The 21,267-nt window shown below is 40.2% G+C and overlaps 1 protein-coding gene across 1 annotated transcript; it reads right to left on the bottom strand.

The window, feature by feature from the left end:
- Positions 1–203: 203 nt before the first annotated feature.
- On the bottom strand, positions 204–19,836 carry STC2 (stanniocalcin 2). The gene is made up of 4 exons (XM_063292386.1): positions 19,367–19,836; positions 17,122–17,264; positions 11,911–12,122; positions 204–2,523 (listed from the first exon to the last, which is right to left on the bottom strand). Exons 1-4 carry the CDS (start codon positions 19,515–19,517, stop codon positions 2,130–2,132), a joined length of 900 nt encoding a protein of 299 aa, XP_063148456.1. The 5' UTR covers positions 19,518–19,836; the 3' UTR covers positions 204–2,129.
- Between the last annotated feature and the right edge of the window lie 1,431 nt (positions 19,837–21,267).

Raw genomic sequence — 21,267 nt, 5'->3', positions numbered from 1 at the left:
TTCCCAGATCACTGAGATGATCTGCTGACAGAGACATTCAACGGTACATACGTGTTTTGATTCCTGTAGATAAACAAGACTTCTCATAGACTGAAGTCTTGAAGTTGGGAATCATACTGGAAGGTCTTTGGGCTTTTTAACCTCTGTGTGATGATTTATTCTGAAGTGGTCATGATTGTCCCTCTATCAGTTCATTTTTTAAAAAGGGGTATTTACATCTCTCCTCATACATTTTGTTGTTTCAAAGGGTGATTTAGGACTGACTAGATTCACTGCTCATCTTAATCACAACAAGCTGTCCCCCCCCCAACCAAATGTTGCAAATAATGTAAAGCTGCAGATACAATGTAATGTCCTTATAGTTTTTTCTAACGACCTTCATCAAGGAGGAATGGGTTTCATTAGAGACCCCAAAACCTGATACCTTCATACTTCCATCCTCAGCTTCATGATGGAATTTGAACTCCAGCACATTTAAGAGGATGCTAGGCTGGGGAAGAGTAATTTACATTATACTGCTCTACTTCTGCAGTTTATGAGTTTCCCAGTGATGGCAACATCAGGACTACCTTTGCGTATGCTATGCATATGAACAGCCATAGCTGTCCCAGAGATGCACTGACTGGGAAAACCTAAGATAAGAAATTCTTTGTGAACATTCTTTGTGAAAAGTCTAGTCTTTCCTTCTAAGACACCTGGATAGCAAAAATTTGCCTTCTCCAACCTGGGATCATTCAAATAAGTTGGCTTTGAAGTAGTACAATCCCCATCCAGCAATACAGAACTTGAAACTCAACACATCCAGAGTTTACCAGTTTTGAAAAGATGGGTATCAGAGGTATCAGAATCCCAAAATATTTTAGACAGTGCTGTTTTCCAGAAAAGTCTATCAGTTTTTTTTATGGTTTTAGGAACACCTTTTTTCAGGAAAGTGTTGCGACTGAAGTCTCAATGTATAATATCCTGAGTAATCTTAGATATTAAACTAATAATAAACAGACATGGTTAAAGCAAGATGAAATATAACACACTGACTCTGGACCATGGAAGTTGCAATCTAAACCATACTCAGTGGAAACAAGTTCCATTAATTTGACGAATTTGGCTGTATTTCCAAGAAAATGTGATGAGGATGGAGATATGGAGAAGTGCGTAATTCACATATTTAACCAGATTAAATAATTGCACTGCTTGGTTTGCCCTCACTTCATCAACACCATTTCTTTAATAGTTAACACATAAAGGTGGCCTTAAAGCAGAAAAATACTGCAACCCTGTAGCCTTTGTGATATTGATTTCTGAGATAGCATATGAAGAAATTTTCCATCAAGCCTGCAAAAAAGTGTCCTGACTGATCAAGTTTTACAATGGCAACTATATCCTATTATTTGGGAAACCCACTTAAATCAGAAGCCGAGTAGGGCTTTTAGGTGTATTAAAAAAAAAAAAAGAGGCTAGTATAATACTGAACTAAGAAGGCCCATTCACCTTATCCAGAGCTGGTTCTGTAATCAACCAATTTTCAAAGGAATGATGGAGGAATAAACTGCCTAGACCAGCACAAGGAGATATTTAAGGCAGATGGTGTACTTAAAAAGGAACAGAATGTAGGCTCAGAGGATTACTAAGTTTGCAACTGGGAGGTTCCCCTTATAATACTCATTAGTCTCCTTACAAATGTTGTGGCAGCCCATGTTGGGCCCTTATAACTTCTGTTCAAGACTGAATTATTCTCTACTTAAAATCATGTTGAATGTAATCTAAACTAGACAGTTTAGTCTTAATCCATTAGTGGAAAAATAATAATTTGAACAAGTCTATCCCTGATTTAAAAATAATATTGGCAATCCAAACCTGCATCTCCTACTTTTCTTTTTCAAGAGATTAAGGATTTAAATGAAGACATTTTGTTGCACCTACACATTGAATTTGCTGGATACAATCAGCAATCAATAGTCATTGTTTTTCCTCTGTTGCTTATAATACATATGCTGTTGTTGCCCCATAACCCGCAATGCTTGACGTAGCCCCTCTATCTTGTAAATATTTTTTGGAATGCCCCTAGATAAAATGAACTCAACTGAGGAAGTTTCGGGTGGAGGGGGAAGGGTGGGGGTTGTACATTCCTTTCACCTTTGGATATCAGAGAAGTCAGACAGTTCATCTCTCTGTTCAATGGTCTCATGCAGTGCTTTGGAATTATGACCCCCAGATTTAGTGCGAGTATGAGCATTCATAGGCAGCCTGCTACCTCTTTCCCCTCTAGGACTTTGGGAGTTCTCTCTGGTACCAGACTGAGGGTGAATTACAAGGTTTCCTTGGCCAGTGGATGTTCTTGAGACTTCATTTGGCTTTTTCTCAGGTTCCAGGGTTGAAGCTCCATGTGGAACTACAGTACAGAGGCTCAGGATGGAGCACAGACTCCCCCAGTTCTGCTCACATTGGGCCTGGACACTCTTTGTGATGGCCTCTTTGACTTCTTCTCCACAAGTGAGCAGGATGTTCACCAGATCAACATATGGTCTATGAGAAAAAATTAAATACAAGGTTATGGAAGAGGGGCAGGTACTCCCAATTAAGAGGTAGATGCTCTTAATAGGTAGATTCAAGTTGAGTGCAAACCAGTTGCCATATGTTTATTATTTTATCCATTAGACTGACATCTCATCTTTTCATTAGGTGTTCAGTATTTCAGACATGTGCACACGCACACACACTCCAATTCTATCTGCACTCTCCAATTTTCTCCCATAGCAACAAATCTTATAGTGGTTGGCTGGACTTAGAGAAAGTGACTGGCCAAGGCTAAGGGTGGGCAGTTAAATTTTGGCCCTCTCAATCCTAGTCCAACATCTTAAGCACTACTCTACAGTATAGCTCCTTCCAATAAGGATTTTTTTAAAAATAAGGACACACTTCCTGTGAGAGCCATGGCGAGCTGATGTGTTGCTGGCTTGCTCACTAGCAAGACAGCTTTTGCAAGGGAGATCACAGCTGGATGCTGGATCTGAGCCAGCATAATCTCTCCAGAACAAAGAAGAGATTGTTGAGATCATTCAAGTGATTCCGGACAGCTGCTACTCGTGAGTAGACCACGGAAATTGCTGTTTTACGGTCGGCCTATGAGTGGAGTGGCTGGGAGTCGGGATTACATCAAGCTCACACTTGCAAAGCAACCTTATAGACATTAAACTCAACTGAGCCTTATATCTTAATCACTTTTTTGGATTCATTTTTTATTTCTTGTATATTGGAGAGATTAAGACCCTTCAGGCCAGCAAGGTTTTACTGTATTTATTGGGTGAGTCTCCATCTCCTTAAAAGATGATGGAGTAAATTTGATTTTAAATGTTTTGAAAATATATGATTTTTTTGGACTATTCAGCAAAAAGGTGCTTAGTATATGGATTTTGGAAAGTTAATAACGGATTAAGGGGCCAGAGGGATTTGGAATTATAATTTTGAATTACTTGAAGATATCATCTCGTGGGAAAATGGAGATTGCTTTGGTTTTTTTTTATGATTAGGAAACCTTGAAGGTTGAACATTACAGGGAGCCAGAGGATGAAGAAAATGGAGCAGAAATCCTTAGTGCAAACTTCTGTATACCTCTCAGCTAAGTTACTGGATAGAATGGATCAATTGCTTGAGAAACTGGACAGAATATGCTCTAAAGAAGTTGTAAAACAAGAACAAGTTGTAATGTATGTCTTTGAAATTAATTTGAAGGGGGATTTAAATGCAATAAAAATGGATCTGATGGATGACTTATTCCCTAAAGGAGATGAACCAAACCAAACCAGGAAACTGATTTGGATAATTTTTTTTCTTCTGGATATACAAAAGAGCTCTCCTAAGGTTTGGAAAGACTTTTTTAGAATTGACAAACAAAAGGATAACCTTACCTAATGGACATAGAAAAGAAATCTGTTATAGTTCTGAAGGATTTTTGCTTGGATACAAGATGATCAGCATATTACCTCTGGGACTTTTCTTGAAGGGGTTAAAGAATAATTTTAAAAATTCAGGGAAAATTTATAAGATTGGCTTGTTTGACTAGGGCTAAAAGAAGAAAATAGTTATATCTGGTTGCCTTTACTGGACTTTTGCTGACAAAGAATAATTGACCAAGCATTTGGATTTTGTTTTTTGTTTTTTACCTGCTGGGATAAAAGGGGAAGTTACATCTTCTTTTCTTTCTCTCCTCCCTTCTTTTTTTTCTTTTCTTTACTGCTCCCCCTTTTTTTGTTTGTATTTTTTGTAGTTTGTATTGACTTTTTCTTCTCATTTATAATTCTTAATAAAATTATTTGAAAAAAGGATTTTTTAAAAAATACATAAAACAATAATAAAGAGGAAATTTAAAAATCATAAAATCAGTGCAGCAAACAAATATAATCACAAACCACTAGAACATCTAAAAGGCTTGAAGCAAAATGTTCTGATGAGCACAGGAGATATATGTATATGTGTGTATATGTATACAGTATGTATGCGTGCGTGTATGTGTGTGTGTGTGTGTGTGTATACTCAGGATATCCATATCTATATCCTGTATGTGTGTATATACTGTATGTGTAAATGTGCATGTGTGTATAAATATACTCGGAATATAAAAACGATTCTTGCTTAAGACAAACAGATAATTACTAGACTTTTATGTCTTGAAATTCAGAATGCTTCCAGGAAGACTTTTACAATTACTTTGTTGGGATTTTACAGGAGATCCAGCCACTGTCATACTTCTCTTGTGACCCCCTCATGTTTCCCCGATAGTTAATTCCATCTTTGGGTGTGTGCGCGCCAAAACCATCTCATTGAGCAGGAAAGAAAGAAAGAAAAAAGCGCCATAGATGGTCTTCAAATTGGCAGCATTAGGAGCTGTCCATCAGTAGCTAATCTCCATTGCCCCCACTTTAATACTCTTCTGAAAGGCCCTGAAGACATGGTTTTGCTAGTGGGTCTGGGGATCCCAGGTTGATACGGAACCCATCAAGTGGTTCGTTTGAATGTATTGTTGTCACCAGGGTGGTTGGGGTATGGCGGGTTTTGTATTTGGGATTTTATTTCTGTAAGCCGCCCAGAGTCACTGTGAGTCAGTGGGGCGGTCATATAAATTTCTTTAATAAATAAATTGCTCAAGTCCTAAGACAACAGGGCTTCATCAACTTTTGCTTTGGAACACCTCATTTAACAAGAGCATAATCTGATGGATTTTTTTCCCCCTTTAAGTGGAAATTCTGATCCCCCCCATGCAGTTTGATTAGCTATTTCTAAACCATTTCTGGGAAATCACTATCTTAATGGAATATATCATCCTAATGATTGTCCAGTAAGTTTGAATTAATCTGTAGAATCCATAATTGCTTTCACTGAAGAAGCCAGGGCTACAAATTGGAAAGAGCTACAGGATGCACAAAACAGAAAATATGTTTTATTAGAATGCAGAGCAAACCATCATGTTCTAGAATTCTGGTAAACTGTTTCAAATTGGATGAAGATCAGCAGAAACAAAACCTAGGATATTTTTTTTAATTGTTCTGGGTTTTGGCCACAACAAAATCTTGAAGGATCTGGAATGATTTCATGGGGCAAATAGGGTAGGACTGATGTACAGTACCCACCTCTTCCTTTCTCAAGGCATGTGCACTGGCCTTCCTGCCCCATCTTTCCAGAGCCTTCTGTTCCCTCCCTTCAGCAGCCAATGCCAATGTCCCAGCACAGCATAGCCCACTGGACTTCCCTTCCTATTTCTCAGCCTCTTCCTTTCCATGCCTTGCCTCAGCTGACACCAATGTACTAGCCTATGCACCTGTTCCTTAGTGCAATGTCCTTTGGAGTAAAGAACAGGCTTCCAGCATGACATACCTCACCTAGCCTGATCTTCCCACTCTGTTCTTTCTCTCCCTCCCCCACCTCCCACTGCCACAACTGTCTGCAAATGCTGACCCTTTTCCTCATGCTTGCTCCACTCCTGAAACATTTCTGCCCAGGACAGGTGAATTTTGGTCCATATGCTGAGCAAAGCAGCCTGATTCTGTTCTGTATGTGGATTAAAGCATCCAAAAGGCAAGTTTCAATTTGGGTCATGGACCACCCAAAACAGCTTTATGGAACTGTTCATGCATCAAAAGTTTTGCATGTGTCTAGAAGAAACTACAGTACAACTGCCTACAAAAAAGCAGTAGTACATCTCCATCTGCTAATCAGTTATGTATCTGTGATTATTATCTGTGTTAATTACAAGTAGTGAAAATGTAAAGATTTCTTGAAATTGTTTGCAACTAGATGTGGCAGCTTTCCTTACCCTGATGTCCTACAAATGTGCTGGCTGCAACTCCAACGATTTCCAATTAGCATGGCTAAGAGTTATATAAAATCACAGTTGGTAAGTTTTCCAGACAGATTCTTCACTGCCCAAGATGAGACCCTTCAGATATATTCTTGATATTACTAACATAATTCATGCATTTAATTTACATTTTATATATTTTTATTGTCTATTTATATTTATGTTTATAAATAACATTGTATTGGATTTTATACTTTGCTTTTATTGTAAACCACCCAGATTCCCTCCTTATGGGGGGAGATGGGCAGTGATAAAATTTGATTGATAGATAGATGGATAGATAAATGAAGACAGCCACTATTTTCCTTTGAGTTACTTTTTGTTTCCTGCTTCAGCACTAGCAACTGAGCTACCACATTCAATAGCAAGGCTCACTTGGATACAGCACATATATTATAGCAACCAGTTTCTCTGATTTTATTAAGAATCTTCTCTCTGTTGGTTTAGAGGGGCATCTTGTGTTTTAAGAAACTTGTACTTTGCCTTACTGTTACTAATTAGATCTACAAGATATTCCATCTCTGCAAAGTTGGCAACTTTTCATGATATGATTCTACACATTAAATGGCTAGCCTAGTTTCAGTTTCTGCAAACAGAGGTAGCAGGTAATCCCATCACCACCTTTAGGTCATTACATCTGCTGCAGGATCTTTTAACTTTATGGAGGTACTCAGCTTATCTTTAGATTTTATATTGGCAAGAACATTATAATAATCAAGAAGGGTTTTTTGCCCACAGATCTCCGATTTTTCAGTGCTGGGCAATTTGCTCAGTTACTGGTTTTTAGATGAATGACAGAAATTGAATTCATTCCAAAGTTGAGTCTCTTCCTAGAATTATGGTTCACAAATCTTGCTAATCATGGATACATATTTTCTCTTCCAGATCCACATAATATAGGATGACAACATCAGCCATGTAACTGCATGATTATTCGGTGTAAGACCACATTTTTCATTATTCTAAGACATAGCAGTTAAATATACAATAATCAGCCAGTAATTTATGTTACTAGTTTCCACTGCTCTTCAAATATCTAATGTATAAACACTGTGCTTAATAAGCTACTTGAAATACTATGGACAGCCATTGCAGAAAAATGTAAAGAAGTAGTATAGAATTCAGCCTCACTTGGCCTATTTGAATATGTAATGATACTTTAGGATGATTAGTGGAAATTTTGGACTGCAATTTTTTTAAAAAAAAGTATAGCTGGGGTGGCATTAGTAGACCTGGATACTTTGAACATGTAATGTGTACCTATGGCTAACTCACGTGCTGGTATTGATCCGATCTTATTCCTTGGATTACAAGCTCATTATGGGCTTGGGTCAGCCAGAAAACCCCATGCACAGATAAAAGGTATTATCCAATTGTCTCCATGTGTCATGGTTTCATCAGGAAGCCAAAGCACAGAAGGAAGAGGAGGGGGTGATTCTTTTCCTATCCTGAGGAATGTTGATTGAGTCCTGAGACTTTTGGCATGTTGTTGTTGTTACAAGTGACTAATCCTCAGTGAAATCCCAGTTATGCTATTTCTTAAAAATGCAGTAACAGACATAGCCTAGATATAGCTTATTGGGGAGAGGGAAATTTGGGGAAAAAATGGCAATTCAGACCACATCAAGATGTATAAAGTATGAAATCCAACTATATATAGTATGTAAAGGAAAAAAAACCAGATTTTTTTTTTTCTTAAGCTCCCCACCTCCGATCATGGATTATGAAATATATCCTAATATTTTCTTTTTAAAATGATACACAGAAATTTGAAGGAAAAGTGTTCACTATTGCATTTCATTCCAAACTTATTTCTTAAATGCCATATATGCAAAACTATTTACAGATCTTTACAGTTCCTACACACAGATATAATACAACTGTTGAATGCCTATTTCTTACTCCAGGGTACATTAGCATTTGTTTTCACAAAGGAAGGATGCTCTTGGGCTTGCGTGCTCTTCCTGAGTTCTGACCTAGACAGGGCTGTTCTGGCCCTCCACTTGGCCCAAAGCCCTGGAACTAACTAGAAGCTGGAAGCAGCTACCACATATTTATAGCTATAAAGGATGATTAAAAAAATTTACTATTGCATATATTTCACTTCTCCCTCCCCCAATTCTGTTTCCTTCTAGAAAAATATTAGAAAACCCCATGTTTTTCTACTGATTCACAAATTTTCCAGAATTTTTACTGCTCTAGGTCCAGCTGAAGGAAGAACCATTTATTTACTGTTGTCCAGGGCCAAGTATTTGAAAATTGAACATTTGGTCTGAAATTTGAATGGGCAAAACCTGCCCTCCCTTTTTGTGGTTAATTATGAGAGCAGGAGAGCAAACTTTAGCAACAGTCTTACACAGCTTATGAGTGGAGGCCAGTTATTATTATTTTTGCTCTATTTAAGTCCACATCTGTCTTCCTTTCTTGAATAATTCTTGCAGCAGCTTTTACTAAGGAACAGTGCAGTTCTGTCATGGAAGCTTGCTGTGGATTCTGGGACATGCTCTATTGTGCATGCGTTGTTTGGATGGGTCATGATTAGGCTGTTGCATCTCACCATCACATTAAGTGAACTGGGAAGAGCACATGTCATTCTCTCCTGGGCAAGCTCAGTGGTGATGGGTAAGCTGTCAGTTTCTCCATCTTGTCACAGAACACTGTCTGCAAACCACTGAACAAAACTATCACATTTAACTACCAGTCATTTATAATTTAGTTGGTTGCCAATTTCATGGAAGGGGCCCACAGGAATCTGAAGGACATATTTGTCTCCCTCAGCATGCAAGAGGCATTTGTCTTGGCACTCCAAGGCAGAATTACTCAAGAAGGCAAAATTACTTAAGACATTATCTCACCCAGCATGCAAGAGCTATTTGACTTGCCACTCCAATGCAGTATCAATGCTAGTCTGAAACTGAGGCAAAAGCTTTATTACCCCTAGCACCATTCCATCTTTCAGAAAAAGGAAAAAAATCCCACAACCCTGTCATTAAAGGATGATTTGACTTATATCCTCTATGGAAGATGCATCATGCAATGAGATCCACAAATGATTGATGCCTTGCTTGCACACAAACCATTCAAAAATACAGACATGTTGAGTCTGTCGCACTAGGATTATAAATAAAATAGGCCCTTTGGGTATCACTGAAGTAACTGTAATGCAATATTACAGGTGCTAAAGAACAGCCAGTAAATAAGACCATAGAATGGCTGTAATTCTGTAGTAAATAACATATTTGAATGCAGATCAGGTATTCATGAATAGGCTCTTGCCAATAAATATATAAGAAAGATCAACAGGCCTGGAGTTAATGTATTACTGTATCATACTTTTGGGGGCCCTGTTTTATTCTGTTTGTTTTGTGTTGGTTTTCAGATGGTTTTAGTTTGGGTTGTCTGTGTGATTTTATGTTTTATATGTTTTTATGGATTTTTTGGTTTTGTATGCCGCCCAGAGTCCATCAGAATTGGGCGGCTATAACAAATTTAAACAAACAGACACACAAACAAGGCAGATTATTATTTTCTGAAGTCATGCAGGGAGAATTCTAAATGTAAAGTGTTATCTCTTTTAAGATAGAGGTTTCTGAGGTATCTCCATCTTAGAATCCACTACTTAGCCTGGAATTTAACCACACTTCATGAGATGTAGTTATATGACCTGATTTTTACCCTCTGAGTGGATAAAATGTGTAGACAGAAAATTATCAGGTGCCTTAGTAAATGTCACAAACTATGTTGATAATATTTTATAGTTTGTGACATTGTACTAAGTTGTTTTATAAATAGCATAAGAAGTATACAATTGTAATGTGCTATAATTATGCACAAGTATAGAAAAAACAGAGTTTGTTGAGGATAGACAACTTCAAGTTTCATGATTGTTTCCACACAACAATGGTATTATTTTCCTAGTATAGAGGTGTCTATAGGTCTGTAAAAGGAATTCCACAGGTTAATATTCTGCTCCAGGAACTCTAAAGCAGAAATTCTATTCCATTTTCTGCAGCACGAACCTATTTGTAAGGAGCAAAGAAGATTCACACATGGAGCATTCTCCAGTACAGATAAGAAAGGAGACTCCATCCACAGAGAACAGCATGTGGAGCTGAACCCTGTTGTGAATAGTACTTCATAAATTACCATTTGCAGGTAAGATCCTCTCCCATGGTGATTCAGTTACTTAGTTTCCTAGCTGCCATGTAGTGAGATGATTTTTACTCTCTGTTCTAGAAATTATGATTTATTCTACATCAGCTCCAACATCCAGCAGTGGAACGCAATTAATCATGCATTGAACTGTAGATGGAGTAAGAGAAAGACTATAGGGGGAAGCTGTTTCTTCAGTTAATTTTAGAAACATTAAAAAATGCTTCCAGATTTAATGGTTAAATTGCTGTCAAAACTGCATTATTTTGAAAGGTATTCTGATCCAAACAAATGCCTGATACAGAATTCACTGAAAAATTCAATTTAAAGGGCAAGTTATTAAAGGTTTTAAGTATCTGTTTGTTGTCATTCTTGGAGTAGAGAAAATAAGCCTTTGAATGGGAGATTGGAGAAGTTAAGTGCAGTATTTGTACCAATATTTTGGCAGGTTAGATATTAAGAGTAAGGTTTCTGCCAACCATTCACAAAAAGTTGGCTTAAATAGAATTCTACATGTTTTAAGTTTCAGCAAGTACTGAGAGGTTGTGTGTTGGTGAGGACTGGCATTTTCCTTCATGATGTATAAGCCAATTATGCAACATGTGATGCAGCAACCAGAAGCATCCATGGAATACTCATGGACAGAGATAGGGGTAAAAAAAGTAAAGGCGGTGGGCATGATCAAAGCCCCACCCCTTTTTAACATGCATTGCATGCACATAAAAAGGGATAGGACTTCAATAGTATGTTTATGCCTCCTACCTTTATTTTTTTCTGCTCCCCTGGTGGATGCTCCTGCTCTTCCATATGATAATGTGATATTTCTTCCCTTACACAGAAGTGCTACACCATGGTCAATTCTCACATTATAACAGGAGCAGATCTATATTTAAACATTCCCATTTCTGTGTGAGATTATCATATATTTTTTCTTCCTAATGCATGAATCTGAACAACACATTAGAAGGCAGAAGTTTTTTTAATAGCAAATGACCATGAAAAAAGAGTAGCCATTTTACATGTAAAGCATGTACATGGAAAATTTCATACCACTGTTGTAATAAATAAAATAAATCTCAGACCTCACAATTATATCTGAGTATATTAAAGGGACAAATCTGAGAATGATCAGATTGTCTGGAAAGGAAAGAGAGCTGGCAACCCATTTTATATATAGAAAGGTTCTAAAAAATTGGGAATGGCCAGCTGAGTTCTGCTATGCCACCACTGTGGCATGGCTGCATCTCCATGGGGATAGCTATGGCTGATTTGTATCACAAAATGCTGTGGACTGGAAATTTTCCTCTGACTATGCATACATTCTTGAGATGAATAAAATTAGGGGACATGCAACTTTGCCTAAACATACAGTACAATGGCAGATTAAGTGCTCCCTGTTTACTTACTCATGTTGCAGCAAGTCTTTGAAATGAATCATCTCCACGATGACCTGGACATTCTCTTTGGCTGCAGAGCAGAGATCATGCTTCTGGTAGCATTCTCGCTGTAGCTGGAACACCATCTCTTTGATTGCAGGACATTTGCGACTGATACAACTAAACTTGTGCCGCAAGGCATGTGCCTTGCATCTCAGGGCATCTTTAATGAAGGATTTCCCCTGAGGTGAGGAAAAAAAGAAAAAGCATAGCTGAACTCATTTCCATTAAGCACATGTCCTGTGATTGACCTGCATTTTTCAATTAACACCTGGAAGAGAGACTGCTTAGACAAGCTAGCTCTTCCTATTTACTCTTGCAAGTTGTGAGATTTTGCTCTAACCCCAATAAGATAATTATTTCCTTCTATTGTTGTAGCAGGCGCCCAGTGCCTGCTAGATATTTAATCCTCATTAATATCTAACCTTCCTTTGCTGATGCCTAAACTGAGCAACTCTGGAGATGGAGGGGGAAAGATAGGTTGCAGGGCTATAAAACTTGCCCAACGAAAGCAACCCCTTTGTGACAGATGGAGGAGGGGCCCCTGGTGCTGTGAGTAATTAATGGGGACAATTTAAATAAACACGATGCTGTTTGTTTCAATCCTGGCACCTCTTTTAATGCCGTCCTGCTTCAGTATCCATCCTGCAAATCCTAAATTAGCCAGCAGTACAAGAATTTCAGAAAACAGCATAAGACAGAGCCAGATTGCTCCTCTTATCAAGGACACTTGCAGAGTTATACATAGGCTATTGTATATGCTTTCTCGTAACAATAGCCCTGTGCAGACAATTGGTTTCAAAGCCAGTTCAGAACCAATGGTGATATGCATTATTCTCATGGGCAATACAGAATCCTCATTCTGATGCCAGCAGACTTCAGGAGGCAGCCTAAAAACTCTCCATGAGACTGTGAGACTTTCTTGTGAAAGGGGTTGGGATGAAAATACTGACCTGCCATTACTTTTTTATTGTTGTGTTGTGACGCCACCCTCTGGAAACTGACCTGCCAAGTTGACACCTCTCAGTACCCTTCATGTAGTGTTTTCACTGTCGGAATAGCCTGAGGTCAAGCATTAGCATGTAACATTCTTTTGGTAGTTGTCGTTGCCAATAGTTGCACTGTCCTAGTCCCCTGCTTGCCATCCCTCATGCCTGGCAGGTGAAAGCAACCTCTTAAACATCCCTCAGTGTCTTTGAGTGATCCTGTCCTAGTTCCTGTGGAAAATCCAATTTATGCAATATTGCCAGCCACTGCCAAGTAAGCCATGTGAATCACCAGGAAGCACATCACAACCCCACTCCCATGAGTGGGAGGAAGAGGTAGAGTGTCCAGGAAGAGGACTCCTGCTGAAATGAGTATCTCTCTGATCTACTTCCCCCAACATTCAGAAAGGATATTAAGAGGAATGGAGGCTGCATGGAGAACAAAAATCCTATGTGTCCATGCCACCATGCCAAGACGCTTTGCTTGCTCACTTTGACTGTTTGGATATGCTTTTCAGACTTACTCAGTTAAACTGGAAACACTTCATTCATGATGGTCATGGAAGGGGATGGGGCTCTGCTGAAAAAGTGAGTTTTCTGGGTTTAAAACTTCATCTCAACCTGGAACTAAAAAGGTTCCACAATTCTGCTAAAACCTGGGAATTGACTTACCAATGTGCAAAGCAAGTTGGCACAATCTTGCTATTAGTTGACCTCTGTGAGGCTCACCTCCCCACCCCCCTTTTGCTTGGTCCAAACCAAGAGCCGGAGAGGGGTTTATTTTCCACTGCCTCTGGAGCGAGAAGTACCTCAGTGATAATGGTAAACTGGCAAGACCAGCCTGATTCTACTGATACTAAATTGGTAGCACAACTACTATTGCAATATGTTCTTGAAAGGTAGCCAGGATACAGTGACTGAGTTCACACATTGCACAACATCATAATGAGGTTTGTTCACCGCTTAGCGTAATTATGTGGATCCATCTGTTATAGAAAGAAAACCTTTGATATACAACACTGTATTATATTTATACCATCAACTTTTTTAGCCCTTAACTCTACAAAGGTGATTTTTAAAGCATGTGGCAATTATTAAGATAAATTATGGAAGTTGGAGGAGGCACGAGAAGACTAAGATGATTTTCTAGTTGCCAGGAGATGGGGCTTCCCTGTCCTTCATATTCCTCTGCCCCACTGTGGAGGTTAACTAGTGCAATGTGGCTTTTGTCCTCAGAGAAACAATTTGGTTTGTGTTTGGAAATAAACCTACACGGATACAGTGATGCTTCCCCAATGAAAAGGCCATCCTATGCATGGACTAAATCCATTAAATTCAGTGGGATTTGTTGCTAGATAAGTGTGTATCCTAGGACTGAGGTTCTATTTCTTGTCATTGTTAAGGCCTATTTCTCTCTTCTCCTTTTTTCCCGTTATCCGTGTCTATTCAGAGAAACTTCTCGATGCTAAAAAAGACCATCCTCAAGCCCATCTCATAGCATTCTGACATCAATATATATTGGTGGGAACATTTCTTTTTCAACTTCTGCAAAAGATTAGGAAGAAGATGGAAGCCTTAAAAAGGTAACAAAATGTCTGATGCACTTCTAACTACATTTGTGACCTGTGCGAAGAAGAACTAAGCAATGTATTAGCCTTACTTCACCTCCTTTTGCTGCTAATTCTGGAAGTCAGTCATGCCTCAGTGATAAACTACAATGTTCTGGATAACCAGACAGCAATTCTTCTTGCTGCATGATAGTAGATGGCCACACTCCTGTGTTCCTTCCCTTTTTAAAAGTTTCCACTCATCCTAGCTAATGAGCACTCACTGATCAATAGGACATGAAGGCTAACTGCCTTTCTCATTGCTACTCAAATTTTATGGCAGCATAATTGTATATGTGGTTGTGAGAACTGTAACTTCTTCTGTTAGTCCTTCTTTTCTTAAGAAGCAGATTAGATTAAACTTGTTTTTTCTCATAAGACTACAGTGTATTTGAAGGAAAGTGATCACTGACAATATTTCATTTATTAGTTTGGTTTTTGTAATAGTGAAGGAAGAAACGTTAATATTATTTGGAATGTATATGAGATTATAATCTTGTCTATGGAAACAGTCAGCAAGAATATGAAAGCCATTAAAGTGACACTTGAATAAATATAGTGTTACTTAGGATTTCTTTACATAAAAAAGAATTATGGGAAAATGGGCTATGGACTTGAATGAAAATCCTATTGTGAAAAATGTATATTGTAATTTAAAATGAGGTTTTGTTTTTTAAGAAAGAAAAGGCCAAAGCAGAATTTTTTTCAAGCCATTCAAACAGTAATGAAAAGGATAAAAGATTCCCATTAATTTGAAAGGAAACAGGCATGCTTATTATGTCTGGAAAAGCAAATAAAAAAATTCTAGAAAAATGTGTTTTTAAGACCCATCAAAGTGAGGAACAGCCTGATGATCTAATTTGACAGAGCATCTTTATCTGCAAAACAGTTCTCCTTTCTACCACTTTAAGTTATGGTTATGGTTATGGTTGAAACCTTTAGTTACATATGCACATTCTGCAAACTGCCAGTCAAGCCAAATGCATCTGACCATTGTAATGTTTTCGTTCTCTTTGCTGAAATGGGAAAGTTGTTGTACAAGGCATAGTAACAGGATGCTTCAACAATGTACAAATGATTTGGAGAGAAAACGAAAGAGGCAAACGTAATATCAGACTTTGGCTAAGGAATGTATTTTGACGCTGGTGGGCTGCCAAGGAATCACTTGGGTAAAGCAGTAACATAGTTACTTCCAATGATGCTGTGGCTAAGTATACATCTGCAGAAATTGATTTGACTGATCATATAAGGGGAGGCAGAGACAAGACTGAGCAAAAGAGAATACCGCACTTGGCATCTTTAGACCTGAGGCATCCAGAATAACCCCCCCTTCCATTTTAATCTGCCAAGAAGGCTTGGTGTCTCCCAGTGATATTAGTATGTTCTTGAAAGGTAGCCTGTATACCTGGGTTCACACATTGCACAGCTCCATGAAGTCTCAGCCTCAGGAGTAAAGACTTTTAAGATAAATTGGCAGTGCCAGCACTTCAGTTAAGGGGAAGGCTCCTCCCCAAAGCAGCAAGAGTGGGATGACATTAAAGGATGACCCACTGTTACGTTATTGCATTATTAGCTATCATCACGATCATCCAGAATTTGTTTGTTTAAAGTACCACTATGGCTTGGATCTGCCATACTTACTAATTTATACTTGGAACTGTGAGGTTTCCAAATCAGTTCTCTTTCCCTAAATCCACAAGGCACCTACTAGTATATTGTTTAAGCATGTGTTGAATTTTTTTCTCTTCATCCAGGCTTCCTCTATGTGAATGCTATGAATAAATAGTTTTATATTCCTTTTCCTCCTCCCCCTTTAATAAATATGTTTTTATATTCTTTGCATTTATTTACTGAATTTTAATAATTTTAATGTTTCTAATTGTAAACTACCTAAGAGGCTGCATGAGAGCGTAATAGCAAGATCAAACCAATAAAGAATATTGGATGGGAATAACGACCCGTTAATCCAAACCTCTTGCTTCCACTGGGTCAGTGATGCACTCTTAATGCAAGAGGTTAACTGTTTTACGAACTCAGCAATAGTGTTCTTTAGCAGTGGGGCCTTCTGCTTTGCCCCGTGTAGTCTTATTAGTCATTTGGGGAATGAAAATTATTTCCCATAAATATTAACCTAGCCCTTGATCAGCCCTTGATAAGGGGATGATGCATATTTGGCATTTCACATACAGTAGTACAGCCACAGTATTGTGTAACTCTGTAATATCCATTCTGGTTCACACACATACATATCCATTTTTGTTTTATCCACAGATCTAAAGGCTCCTAATGTGGATTATGATTTAACTGGAACACCTTGAAAGGGAGCTGCAGTATATGTCGGGGCACTAAAAGTGGGTTAAATAAGTGATGAAGGTGAGATAGAAGAGACAATCTATGAAGAATTAATGTTCTACATTATAAATACATTCTGTTCAAGGAAGTTTAGAACCTGTTTGCTTGCTCTGAAATAGGAAGTTTGATTAAAACATCAACTAGTAATTTTAGCAGAAGTCCATACTATTTTATACCTCCACATTAGCAGCTTCTGGGTCTAGTGGTCTATGCCTCCAATTGTTGCATTTGCTTACCTGGGCATCAAACTTTCCAGCATTGTGGAGAAATGTCATGCAGATCTCATGCAAACCTCGAATCTCACAAGAGTTGTTTTCAAAGCACTCAAACACACTGCATCCAACATCGCCAGCACTCACCAGGCAGTGCTGGATTTCAGCTGAAAACGAACAGTCACGACAATAAATGTCTAAAACTATTACACATAGCTGTAGACAAAAGATTAACAACTTCTTCATTTAAAAAGGGGAACAAAGTGTAATGCATGAGATATAAACAACTTTCCTTGCTTTGCAAAAAATTATATGATCAAAACAGAAAGTCACTATTAGAACCATATTTGAACTAATTTACTAATACAAGTCAATATGATGCAGTAGTTTAAATTATTATACTGAACTGGGGAAACAAATTAAAATCTCTACCCAAGCCATGAAAATCAGATTGAACTCTCATTCTAACCTATCTCAAAGATAAAATGGGATGAGATTCAAGTATACCTCTTTGATCATCATGGGAGGAAAGATAATTAAAAAGAAGATTGTGCTGATTTGATCTTCATGAATTAAGGTCCAAAATTCAGTATTAGTTCAAAGAAAACTGCATCTGAGGAATTTATACAACTATTTATTGGGTCTTCTCATCTGAATTACTGTCCCTAAATACTTCCTCCAAAGTAAGCACATCTTTAAATTAATGAAAACATTGACCAAGCTTCTGATAAATCTGCAGGACAGACACCCCCCCCCCCCCATTTTCTGGTTGCCTTTACTGTTCTTGAAAATGGACTATACTTTTCTATCCCGTGCCTATTACCAGCATATACTACCACTGTGTTCAATGGGGTAGGTGTCAAACTGAAACCTGTATCACTGACAACAATAGTATAATTGGACATTCTGCAACCCCCTCCTCCAAGGGTATTCAAGCCACAGAAGACCCTAGAGGTTTCCTTTTAAAATTTTAAAGAAAATGGGAATGTCTAAAAGGCCAAGTACAAGCCAATCCTGGGATTAGTTTCACAGAAATAGAACAGTGCAAAAGAAATAGGCAGCCAATCCCTCCGGGGTGGGGGGGGGACAACCATCCGACCAGAGCCTGAAAAAAGCAAAACGGGATATTGCTACTACCTCGCCTTCTTTTCCCAACGAGATTGTCTGCGCATTGTTTTATACATAAAAGGGAAGCTGCACTTAGCGAAGAGGGAAAAAGAGTTTCTTTGTCCGGCGTTGTGTAAGTGTGTAGCTTGGATTTAGCTGCGAACCCCAGCTTTAGCTTTACGCTGGCATCGGGTAGGATAAAAGAGTTCCGATCACATGGCCCCCGAGGGCTGAGAACTGGCTCGAGGGGCGATTCACGTGTGGAAGCAGTTCTCTACCCCTGATGTAAGGAGCGTCTGTATATCCCCGCCGGTCCTGTGGGCGGCTTCCAAGACGTGGGCAGCCAGCGCCTCTATTGTGAACAAGTGGGGAACAGCCACAAAGGGGTGTCCCAAATTTCTTTCCATTCACGCTAGGCAAAAGATCCGAAAAGATTTCAAGAAAGGAGCACTGTGTTACGCCAAAAGCATTAAAAGATTATTTTAAAAAAAAGCGGTGAGAGAAAATACCCCTGCCGGTTGGATGCCCTCTCTTACAGCAGAAAAGGGATTTTCAGCACTTTCGCTCGGGTCTACTCACCTCTGAACGCTTTCCCCTTTTGCCATTAAACGCTGAACCTGCGCTGACGCCTGTGCCCTCCCTCCTTCCGCCTTTTTCTTTTATTTAAAGGATGGGAGCTGACCAGTTTAAGACGTGCAAAGACAAACATAGTCCCGCAAGTCCTTCAAATCATGGATTTTTATTTTTAAGCAGAGAAAGAGAGGGAGGGGGCACTATCCTCCTGATTAAAATGATAATCTGGTTTAACTTTCACTACGGCATTACATTCCCTGTGTGATGACTTTCTTTGCCTACTTAGAAGATGGAAGTGGTGCCTCTATACCGTAGTTCAAATGGAGGAGCACGTGCTTGGCTAGCCGGAGCTTCCAAGCTGCAGGAACCCCTTCTATTTCCTTCACTGACTTCTGCTTGTCACTCCCGCGCCTACAAGAACGATGCTTATCACCTAGCGACGCATCTCCTATCTCCGTCACACGCCGCACCTAAGTCTAATATCAAAAAATCAGAGTACAACTGGTTCCGGACTTAAAATGCAGTTTCCTCGCCTCAGAAATTAAATTGCACACGGATGCGTTTTGATCCTCAAGAAATAATCACATACCTGAATTTTGCAGAGACATCCGCCCTTTTTGCTGAGGAGCTCTGTCTTGGGCTCCTTCCGGAGGGTGGGTAGCTTCGGTGCCCACCACCGCATCAATGCTTGCAAAGACCAACGCCAGGGCCACCAGTTTCCGTAAGCACTCTGCACACATGGTCCTCGTGTGTTCCCAACCGCGCCGGCTGGAGGCCGCCAAGCCCCCCTCCTCTGTTCGCTTCTTTGCAAAAGACCCGGGATCTCCGATCTTCCCACCTACGCACAGACCGCGCGAAGCGAACGGCGCTGATAGAAGTACTGAAAGTGGCCCGGAAAGGCAACGGATGGTTCCTCAAATATGTCTCAAAGCTCGGGTGTCACTTGAATGAAGGAGCCCAGCAGATGTTCTCCGCCAGCCCGACCAACCGGAGCCTCTATTTCACTCTGACACCACGCTCGGGGGCGTGGCCTTCTCCAAAGTATTACTACGCCCTCGAGAGCGCCGCGCTTATATCTCGGGATGCGAACTTGCTGCATCAAACTGCAGGTTGCAAACGCAAGTAGCGGCGGTCGTATAAGTAGCAGATCACGACAAAACCAAGCGTTTTGCACAATCGAATGCAAGATCGGCGGGAAAAGGCACGCTATTGCAATGGATGAGAACAGAGGGATTGGGTGATTTCCCCCGCCCCGCCCCGCGATTGACTACTTAGTGTGCCCCGTCTGTGGGTACGCAGGAGACCATACCACTGGGGATGCTAGCCAGGCCCGCAACTAGGGTCTCTGTCACCCGGGGCAAACATGGATTCCGCGCCCATTTTGGCGCCTCCCCAGCGCGGCGCCCGGGGCACATGCCCCACTTGCCCCCCCAGTTGCGGCCCTGATGCTAGCAATAATTTTGCCAAGGTAGACAAAGGTTACTAGTTCAGAAGAAATTTCTTTCGCTAAATGGAAGATTCTCTTCCTTGTCTTGGGTAACTGCAACCGAACTGGTACGAGTAGCACACGCGCGACCTGAGGGTAGGTTGCGAAGATCCAATTTCGAATAGGCGTTCGAGACAGAGCATATGGTGGCAAGAGGATCCCAAAGCATTTACAATCTGCTCATGTTGCTCTGAAGGGGGAAAGAAAAGACAGCCGAGATTTCATTTGAGACCCAGCCTGGGTCTGAGCAAAAGGACTTTACATTGGGAAATGCGCGCGCACATTCCTATCAACATGCACGCCCGGGTTGATATTAGCAGCCGGGCTACGTCCTTCGATGATCTGAATTCATTTTCTTCACAACTTAGTTGGCAGCACAAGCCGTTTATAACTGCCCAGAACTCCTGATACAGGGTGGGAGGGACCCAGAGACAAGGGTTTGTGCCCTTTTGCTGAATGGAAAAATAAAGATGGAAAATGTTCCAATGGAAAAAGAGTTGGTTTGAAACTCCATATTGAACCTTCTCCATCCCCAATCCTACCGCGCTCCCGGTCGCGAGGATTTCATTTTGCAGGCCTGCGGATTATTGGGGAGGGGGGCGGGAACAGATGAAACCCTTTCTTCTGTAACTCCACTGCAGTCGTTGCATCACCTCTGCTTCATGCTCACGGATTTGCTTAAATAAATAAAAAGTCCTGCCCTCCTTTTTTCCGGTCCGCATGGAACCTGAGGCAACTGAAATCTCTTCCCAAGGACGGTGAAGTGGTCCCACCTCGGATTCCCACCGAAAGCAAGCTTTCCGGCTGAGTCATTCGGCGGCAGCTAATGCAAACTATCGATAATCAATTCAGATAAACCAACCACCCGCCTCCCCAGTTTGCTTGGAGGAAGGCGGGAAAAGCAGGTGGTGGGCTGCGGGGGCGCGCCTCTTGCCTCCCCCCCGCCACCGCCCGCCCGCTCGCTCGCTCTCCGCCCGCCCGCCTTCCTGCACTTAAGCTGCAGC

The sequence above is a fragment of the Candoia aspera genome, chromosome 2 (assembly GCF_035149785.1).
Source record: "Candoia aspera isolate rCanAsp1 chromosome 2, rCanAsp1.hap2, whole genome shotgun sequence".
Classification (NCBI taxonomy): Eukaryota; Metazoa; Chordata; class Lepidosauria; order Squamata; family Boidae; genus Candoia; species Candoia aspera.
The sequence above is the reverse complement of the archived record's forward strand: the minus strand, read 5'-3'. Positions and strand labels throughout refer to the sequence as shown.